This window comes from Sinocyclocheilus anshuiensis, unplaced genomic scaffold (genome assembly GCF_001515605.1).
Source record: "Sinocyclocheilus anshuiensis isolate Anshui unplaced genomic scaffold, SAMN03320099.WGS_v1.1 scaffold122, whole genome shotgun sequence".
In the NCBI taxonomy this organism is placed as follows: domain Eukaryota; kingdom Metazoa; phylum Chordata; class Actinopteri; order Cypriniformes; family Cyprinidae; genus Sinocyclocheilus; species Sinocyclocheilus anshuiensis.
Genome location: NW_015544153.1, coordinates 1,658,565 through 1,669,050, shown reverse-complemented (window position 1 = coordinate 1,669,050; position 10,486 = coordinate 1,658,565). Strand labels below are relative to the sequence as shown.

The 10,486-nt window shown below is 36.3% G+C and overlaps 1 protein-coding gene across 2 annotated transcripts in view; it reads right to left on the bottom strand.

Moving 5' to 3' along the window:
* LOC107695297 (PDZ domain-containing protein 4-like) overlaps nt 1-3,159 on the bottom strand; it is a 15,156-nt gene extending 11,997 nt beyond the window's left edge. For both annotated transcript variants that reach the window (XM_016495151.1, XM_016495152.1), the window contains exon 1: nt 2,416-3,159. In XM_016495151.1, coding sequence (XP_016350637.1) covers nt 2,416-2,475 — 60 coding nt within the window. In that variant the 5' untranslated portion in view covers nt 2,476-3,159. The remainder of the gene's footprint in view (nt 1-2,415) is intronic.
* Nucleotides 3,160-10,486: the final 7,327 nt, after the last annotated feature.

The window sequence follows — 10,486 nt, the reverse complement described above, 5'->3', positions numbered from 1 at the left end:
TATAATATTTTAGTTACTTAAAATAAACTTTAATTGAAATAAAATAAAATATAAAATACCTGAAACTTATTTTATTTCAGCTAGTTGTGATGGCAACATTGCTCATTTTCATTTAATTTAATTTGCTAAAATAGCTAAAACTGCAATCGAAATTAATAAAAACTATATAGACATATTTTTTAAAATAATAATAATAATAATTACATACACAACAACAAAACTTTAAGTAAATTAAAAATGAAAACTAAATAAAAAATATATAAAAATAAAACTAATTCAAAATAATAAAAATAAATGTATCTCAGTGATACTAAAATAACACTGTTTAGTACATTTAAAAACGTTTATATGCATGTTTTATTTATTTTTTTAAATCATACATGTAATTAAGTTTTGTTAAATAGAGTTTTTGTTTGGAATTCTTCTGTTGTTGTTTTTTATAAAGCAGACACTTTTCCGTTATTTACTACATATAAAATGCTTATATGCTTGTTTTGTTTTTATAATGTTTGTTTTTTCATGATGCATAAATTATATAACCACCTAAACACATAGAAACCACTTATAGCAATGTTCTAACAACCACTATGAACAGCAACTGCATAGCAACAACCCAGAACACCTGAGCATCATGGCAGTGAGCTGTGCATGGACTCACATTCTCTTCAAAAAAATATATAAATAGTTAATATTTGAACTATAACCTATAAACTAGTTAATATTTGCATATTCATGAGTGTGACCTTGCAAAATGCTGTAATAGTTTGTTTGCACAGCTGTCATACATACTTACTGATTCGGACCCTTAGATACTTTAATTCAAGGTGACATTCCACTGCAGCCACATTTCCATTGTCAGTTTTAAACCATGTGTTCAGAGGCATGCCATGCTTTTTTATTGTGCATAGTCAAAGGATCTGCTTTGCTCTGATACACATGTACTCTGCTTCTGAATTCAATAAACCTTGATTTTAGTATTCCTTTCCCATCTCTGCTCTCAGTGCCACAGCCACAGATATTTTACACACCTGATAGGTTTTATTATTAGCTGATCTGCCCTTCTCTCATCCTGCTCTACTTTCCAGCAGTATAAATATCCCCTAGCTATCAATCATAGTCACATGATCTGTCATGTGGTTGGGAAAATTACAGAATGGAAACCAAATTTTAACACCTTACTAGTGGAAGAGGTTTAAAAATGAGCATAGCATTTTCTCTCTCAGACTATTAGGAAATCTCTCTGCCATGTCAATTAAAGGCTGCTGAGTAGGAAGTTTTTGTGCTGTTTAGGGGATTGTGGTTTTTAACACAGGATTAATTCATTAAATTGTTTGCCTAAAGCACCACCTTAACTCAAAGGCCCCTTGACACATCTTAAACCCGTTCTGTTACGATAAACAGTTTCCAGTTTGCTGGCAGATCTACAATCCCTGTAAGAGTAACATGCATAAACCCTTGTGTCATATGAGACAGCAGAATGTGAGGTTTTTTATTACTAGTACTAAACAGAACTTTGTTTTGTTTTTTGAGAAGACCTTGAAAGGACCTTGTACTCCCAACTTTTCAGAAGTAGGTATAGTTGTGTGTTGAACTATTGAGGAACACGTCACTGTTATAGATTAAAAAAAATAATCATCTTTGGTTATTTGGCCATCCAAAAGAACTGAGTTATGGTCAAATCAACATTTGATATTTCTGTAGCCATGTTTCAGCATCAACTGGAAACCCTTTCAAGAAGAGTTGAAGCTGTTGTAGCAAAGGAAGGACTGACTCCCTATTTATTGCCCATGATTTTAAAATTGGATGTTCAATAGTTTGTTAAAATACAGTAAAAATGGTAATATTGTGAAATATGATTACAATTTAAAATAGCTACTTTCTATTTTAATATATTTTAAAATGTAATTTATTCCCGTGATAGCAAAGCTGAATTTTAAGCAGTCAATACTCCAGTCTTGAGAGTCTCAAGATCCTTCAGAAATCATTCTAATATGCTGATTTGGTGCTCAATAAACATTTCTTATTATCAATGTTCAAACAGTTGTGCTTCTTAATTGATTAATTTATTTATTTAGTGGAAATTGTGATTGATTCTTTGATAAATAGAAAGTTCAAAAGAACAGAATTGAAATAGAAATATTTTGTAACATTATAAATGTCTTTACTGTCACCTTTTATCAATTTAATGCATCCTTGGAGAATAAAAGTATCAATCTTTTTTTACTGACCCTAAACCTTTGAATGGTTGTAAATATCACATTATAAGTGATATATTGATATTTATGCTGCGTTATTAATTTGATTAACTTTGTGAAACTTTTACCTCCTAAAATTATCTCTAATAAGCATATGATTGCAAGTGCAAAGTTAAAAAATAAAGAGAAAATTAATATGAACTTATGTTTGTATTTTCACCTGAAACATGATCCTGTACTGTTCCTCCGGCCTGTTCACCACACACATGTTGCAGCCCATCGTGGCTCGTGGTTTCCTGAGGGGGTGTGATTCCTCGATGCTCTTCACTTCCTGATTCTCCAACGTAGGTGTCGATCCCTGCTGTCCAATTACAGTAATCCCTCCCTGAGATCAGAGGTTAAGACTCTGCACTCCATGAAAGGGCTTTGATGTTCTTTTCTTTGTCTGCTTCCCTCATTCAGGCCTGGCTGCTGTTTTAATTGAGGTCCAACCCGGGAAGCAGGATCAGAGACGCTGCAGCATCCAGCCGTGAGAAAGTCAAGGTTTGATTGCTGATGAATGGAGCCTCTGATGTCTGTGTGCTTTTACTCAGCTTTGAATTTACTCCAAGATACACACTCAGGGAAGTTGGTTTAATGTTTTTGGCTTTAAAACTTCACATATGATGATGCGAATCAGATATTAAATTATTAGATAGAAAATGTTTCATATCTCCTAAGTCTTTGCACTTGAAACAAGCAGCACGGTGTGACAGGATTAAATTTACAGATCCCACTGTGTCTGAACAATATAATCAGAGATGATCTGCCTAACGTGAACTCCCTGGTGCCTCTGCCAAAGTCGTAGACTAAAACATGAATTATTAAATAAAAGATGCAATAAACAAATGTTTATTTTCTGCCACTCCGTATTCCCCTGAGAGATGCTTTCCTTCACACACTGATTTTATTATTAGAGAGCTTGTTTCCTTCATTTACATATAACAACGCTAGGTGCAGACATGCACGTCATGCTATTTGAAGTGCTTTAAAACATGTTGCTTGAGTCTGTAACTAGTGCCTGCTGCAATTCTGACTTGAGTATTCCCGTTCCATCATTATTTACGATTACAATTTCACTGCTAATGTGTTTAGATGTTCATTAGCCGTTATTATAACTGCAAGTCTATGGTTGCTGATGCCGTGCCTAATTTCATATTCCCTCTCCACAGCACATTGTATTTAACACCTGCATGTATTTATCTACATAAGCACTCTATGACTGTGTCATCATCTTTTCCTTGTCCTTCTATAAAGTGAGGCTGTAATCCCACCTCTCATTTGCACTCACTTTGCAGATAAGAGCCTGTCGTTCACAGATCACATCAAACCAGCCCTCTTCCTTTCTTCCCGGAATTCCAACTGCGTGTTCATGGCAGAAAATGAATGAGAGAGTGCACCTGTCAGATCATGTCAGAAACAGCCTCTCTTGCACTACTGAGGTGAGCTCAGCTCGTTCTCCGAACCGTATGTCAGTCTACAAGGACAGATCTCTCCATCGCATGATGGAAGGATGATTGAAAGAGGTGAAGGGGAGTCTGGAAGTATCTGATCTTGAGCAGGGAAGGAATTGGACACTGCCCTACATCTGCCCAGCTTCAGAGAGAAATCCACATTCAACAGAGCCTCAAGATATGAAAGAAACCTTTAAAGTGCATATTAGTCCACTGCTAATGATGTTCCCTTATGTTTCTGCTCCTCGCGTCTGGAGATTTGGGATGTAATCCAGCTTGCTTGAGCGTTTGAAGATGAATGAAGTGGAGCTGTGCGTTTCCAAAGAGAAAAACGAAGTCATTCAGTCAGATGGTGGGACGGTGAATCTGAAAAATCCGTTCGAAAATGTCTCAAAGCTCTGCAGGAGTGGCGCCAGCCCAGCGCACGTACATGTGTGTCTGCAAAGAGAGGGAAAGCTGCTGGGTTGGAGGAAACGTGGGGATCGGCACCACTGCACAAGCTGGAGCCCATTACAGCTTTACAGCAGGCCCCTCCTCTCCCAGCAATACCAGCCAATATTCACCAGCCAGCTCTCATCTCTCTCTCCTCTCTCTCTCTCTCTCTCTCTCTCTCTCTCTCTCTCGCTCGCTCAGCCTCTCTCTTGTACTTATAGGTGATAGCTTCACCCTCCCACCTTCCTTTCCTGCTTCCCTCATATCTTATTTCCCAGCCCCTCTTCGCTGTCTCTCTCTCTTTCGCTCTGGCACCTGTACTGGGAGCAGCTCTGCACTCAGGGTCTTTGTTGCCTGTTGTGAAAGGGGCTGAAGATGTTGTCAGTCTCTGGCTGTCAGCACACAAACAGAATTTATGACCATGTAGACCAAGGAGCTTTGAGAAGCATGACAATCTCTTGTGGCCATTCTTTTTCGCCTTAACTCTTGCAACCATACTGCAAGAATATTTGCAATAGGACAATAAGTGCACTATATAATCACAACAGTCATAATATAGTGCATCGAGTGCCTTATCGCTTCTTTAATAAAAATAAATGTTATTCATTATAAAAATGCATAAAAATTTAATTTATTGCATTAATAATAAAAAAATTATGATAACATTAAATATTAAATATATTAGAAAAATAAATGTATTATTAAAATAATATTGAAGTTGCTCCCATTCATTTTTCCTAATTAAAAAAAAAGCTTTAGACTTGAAGAAATTAATAATACTTTTTGGAAGACTTTTGTACAGTAGCATGAAAACAAATAATAATAATTAAAAAATACTGTTTTATTCCACATGGAGGAGCAGGTAGCATTATAGGTGCAGACACATTGAGGCCATGTCATAATCTAAATACTACTGAATACTGTTTAACCAACCTCTTACTGAAATGTTTTTGATTGTATGTGATGCAGAATTGCTGTATTTTATTTTATATTTTATAATTTCATTTTATTTCACCTGGAGATATAGTTCTTGGCATGTAAATTATAACAGAATATTATATTTTACTGTATTTTATTTATTCATTTATTTATTTATTGTTCTCCACTAGAAGATATAGTCCTTGACATGTAAACAACAACAGATAGTTTTCGCTATGGGTTATTATACACAGTTGTTTGGTAAGCAGGTGTTTGGCATCGGCCTGTAGGACTGGAGTGTTTTGTTTTATGATTTACAGTAAGCAATGATAAAGCAATAGTTAACAAGCGCAACGTAAAATGATGTCCTAGAGTGTAATGCTACTAAAGGGAGTCATTATTGACCTGTAGCTGTGCTGAGCACCAGTGGTGTGTTCTGGGTAAACCATGACGTGTTAGTTATTAGGTGTGATGAGGTCCCTGTGCGTATTGCAGATAACCTGTTATCTCACGCTGTCCCTCTGACTCCTCACTGCACCATAGGTAGTCATGCAAAACCAGAGCTGCCTTTTAAAATGGTTTATTTGATTTTGTGAGGTACTGGTTTATTTAGAGAACAGGGATTACCACACTAAATCAATATAAACCAGCCTACAAAACCCTACTGTGAAGTTTCCTTTGGCTTTATTATTACAGTCTCTCATGTCATTCATGGTTCTCTTTCTTTTTATTATTTATAATGCAGGCTCTGGTTCATAATGATGAAATTTTGCACTGCATCTTGCATTTCTCTATATATACGCATGTATATGCATATTTACATGTCAGGGTTGTGCACCATTCAGACATGAATTGAAAATGCTTTTTAAATTCCAATTGAATTTAATTGAATTTGGATTGATAAATCAAACAGAATACAGAAATGTAATTCAAATTTGAATTTAAGGAAGCAGAATAAAATGGAATGGAATTTACATAAACTCATATAATTGCTTTAAGTGTAGTTTTTATTTATAGATTAAATTTAAATATTTAAATTCATATTCTGAGTATTGTATATGTGCCATTACAAAGATTGTCACTGTCCTTCTCTGTTCTCTCTCTTTCTCTTAGACTATGCTTCTATGTCTTGAAGACAACCTGGCAGCCGTGATTATCCTTGCTGACACAGGATAGACCTGTCCAGTCCATCTTTGGGAATCAGACAAGTAGGTTTATTTTAATACATTCTACTGCCCTTTGACAAACAACAAAATAACACGCTGTTGACTGACATTTATCAGTTTACATGGAAGTGCATCTCACACTGAGATCCACCTAACAGCTCCACATGCGCAGCTCAGTGTTGTCATATTTATGCTATATAAACAGAATCAAACAATATATAATGTCATTTTTACCACTATATATAGGGGGGGGTCTACAGTGATTACAAATTCAATATGTAATATATTTTCTATTTTCATTCAATAAAATATGATTTTGTTTGACTGGTTGTGAAGGACGTGAACAGCAGAATATCAAAGGAAGTGGGGGAGGAAGGGAGATTCATTCAGGGGAAAGCTGGCCATTGTGTATGCGTTCTGTATCCCGACGCCAACCGCAATCACATGGCTCTGTGACTTACTATGCGTTCTTTCTGCACCTTGAATAACATGTAATGAGCTGATCTCACTACATTAGCATGCATTATACTAAGAGAGAGAGGGAAAGAGAGAGATAGTGACTGGAGGGAATGAAAGTGTAACATGAATTTTAACAATATGCTCATTACTTATTTATACCTCTGGGAGGAGAGATAGACAGATTTCATATCTGTTACTGATGCTTTCTCATTCTCTCTGCCTCTGTAACTTTTCTGTTTGTTTGTTGCCCTCACTATGACCTTCTGGTGTTTTTGTGGTCGCCTTCGCTGTTTATGAACCCTTTACAGCATTTCGATCTCCACATCATGAATAAAACAGTCAGAATTCTCTGGAGAAGAGCCTGCTGTAAACTGTTGGAGAAAGGTGATGTGCCAACATGTTGCTTTTGAATTCAATTTCTCGTTTGCTCTGATATCCAGCTGGTTCCTAAGAGCCTTGTTAGGGAGATCTGTTTTCCCATTTAACATCTCTCACAATTATACCTAAGCCATTTGGAAATCATGCATCATCTCGCAAGCATGAAAGCCTCAAATAAAAGGAAGCACAGAGGTAGAAAGAAGAAGAAAAGAGAGAGGTTGAAAGAGAGATGTGTGTGTACCACAGGGACCCTCCATAAACAACATGTTACAGGACTTCAAATAGTGAGGGATTTGACAAGCAATTATAGAAGCCAAACAAGCTCGGTGCTTTCAGAAGAGCAACAGAGAAAATAATACAGAGATGGTACAGGAGCAGTTATTGAAGTCTGAGAGACAATGATAAGAGGCCAGCGTTGGTGGGATCTGTAGGGGATGAGGAGAAATTACACACTTCAGGAGTGCAGCGTTATGGATTACTGCCTCAAGGATGGGAAGGCACCTTTTTCTGTCTCTATAATTAAAGGCATAGTTCAGGCAAAAATGAAAAATCTGCCATTGTCTGCCCGCTCATGTTGTTCAAAACCCATATGACAGAAATCATACTTTTAAAAAGTGACCAATATAATATTTTTAATGAGAGCGAATAATGAAAGAATTTTAAATGTAATAGTCCACATTTAAATACAAGTACATTATTTTTTCATGTGTTTGGCTATTGAAATATTTCAATGTTATATACAATTATTTTCACAAGAAAAAACATTTAAATATGTCATTTTGATGATCAAAGATAAGTTTTAAGGGATAAAATATTTGACTACAGGGGGACTTTTTTTTTAAATAACTTCTTGCAATTTTATTATATTTCAAAATTCCTGTAATGGCAAAGCTGAATTTGATTACTCCATCTTCAGTGTCACTTGATCCTTCAGAAATCATTCTAATATCTAATATATCGATTTGGTGATCAAGAAACATTTCTTATCAACACTGGAAATAGTTGTGCCGCTAAATATTTTGGTAGAAACCATGATAGATGTTTTTCAGAATTCTTTGATGAATAGAAAGTTCAAAACAGCATTTGAAGTAGAAATCTTATTTTGTTTTTTAAAATGTTTTTACTGTAAAACTTTTAATTAATTGATCAGTTTAATCAAGTGTTAATTTCTTTAAAAAAATCTTACCTCAAACTTTTGATCGGTAATAAAGTGTTTTAGTAAAACAAGAATATTTCATTTCAATATGTAAAGTATGTTTCTGTACAAAACTTGTAAAGGTTTAGGGTTTACAACTCCGCGTCCTTAATGAAAAGTGGTGATAAAATACACAGTTGTCATACATGAATCCACAGGGTCCCCGCAAACCCATGGGACGTGTTGTTGAGAAAATTCATTAACTTATTTAAATCTCATGTAAATTCATTACACTTCCAGCAATGAGAAAATATGGAGTCCTGTTGTGAAGAACATTCCACAGCAATCTTAATGAAAACTCAGCCTTTCTCTTTCTCAGAGGGGGAGGAGATTCTCCAGAAAATAGCCTGAGGATAAATCTCATGCAAGCACACTCCAGTTAACATGCAAGAGTTTATCCATTTAAGTTGCAATAAATTTAGCCAGCAAAGCAAAAAAGTGAAATAGATTGGATTTCACATTCAATTCATTGTTACATGGCTTAACTGAATTCATAATTAGAAAGCCCACAGCTCAAAATTATTCTAAAACTGAAAGATCTTGTTGGCCTTGGAATTAAGTGATATAGAGATAAATATGCTTACAATTCATCTGAATTTTTTTCGCCGCTCATGTTAATATTTCTTACTATTTCTCCATGAGAGTCGCAGGCGCAGACATAAATCAAGCCTGTGGCAGAACTCCTCTGAAGATTTATATTCGAGGGAGAGGTCAGTCGAGGAAGAGGATCTTTAACGTGTCACAACCTGCAACGAAGACACCACAGTTTACAGGCTATTATTCTATATTGAGATTCATTCAACATCCAGATACAATCTCAAACCTGACGCTTGTAGATATTGACCTGTCTTCATCAGCACAACACAATCGCATTGCATTATATAAAATATCTGTTCCTCTCATCGCTTTTTTGGGGGGATGGGATACATGTAAGGAGCCTGGAGGTATGTGAAATGGACAAGATGGAGAATGAATTGGGGGAGGATGGAGGAGAATGGGGAAGGATGAATGTGGCGAACCAAATGTGTAATTGTGGTTTGTGGCTCAACCTAATATTCTTTAGGGACAAATTGATCCGTAAAGTGTTTCGTCTCCCTGTGGATGATGCTTTGTCTATTTATACACAATTATCAGGTAAGTTGCAATGAAAATATTGTAGAGTTAATATGAGTATTTATGCAGATTTCATCTTTATTGGTTTCTTTTCTGCAGTATTGTACGAATATACTCGTTTCACATTATTATCGAGCAAAGTTGGTTCACTTGTGTGCTACATCTCAAAATCAACAGAGACCTTTTGACCTAGACAGATATGATCAATTCCACCTCTCCTCTATTATTGAGCCAAACTGCTCCTAAATAAGGGCACATCTCGTCTCTCTGGAGAGCAGAGAGGCAGAACTCCGTCGGCCACCCCCAGGGCTTTAAGCCACGTCCTCCCTCCAAGGGCGGCACAGCGCAGTTCATTTAATTACCCAGCATGCCTAATACATTCCCACATCTGTATGAGGCAAACTCGTCCCACTGGCTGGCAAACACATTGGTTTGTAATTAATTTTTCAACCTGCTCAGCTGATGTGTGTCATTCACGTCACGTTAAAGCTCTCACATGTGTTCCCGATTGCAGAGGTTCAGGATGGAGCTGCGATTCAGGGCCTAATTCATCAAGGCCTGTACCTGTCTCATATGGGTCATAGTGGGTGAAGGGTACGTGGGTTTAGCTGCTGGAAACGAACCTTAGCTCAAATCCCCAGGTGTATAGATCAGCAGAACTGCAAGGAAAGAGTTGGTCCAGGCAAGCTGAAATTAAAGTTGCAGATTAAAGGAATAGTTCACCCAAAAATTAAAATTTGCTTGAAATGTAGTCACCCTTGGGCCTTTTATGATGTAGATGAGTTTGTTTCTTCCTCTGAACAGATTTGGAGAAATTTAGCATTATATCACTTGCTCACCCATGGATCCTCTCAGTTCAAACAGCTGATAAAAACATCCCAATAATCCACAAGTAATCCACACGACTCCAGTTCATAAAATGAATTCAAATAAAAAATCTTAAGTGAAAAGCTGTTTGTAATAAATTCATCAAGATGTTTTTAAATTCAAGCCATTGCTTCTGGCTAAAATACTATTAGAATGCCATTGGACAGTGTCTTCTATCATAATATTGTTTTCTCTAGTAAAAAATAGTCTTGTCTGTTTCAGGAGAGAAATATGCACAGATCAAACACAGTATATAAGCAAAAAAACATA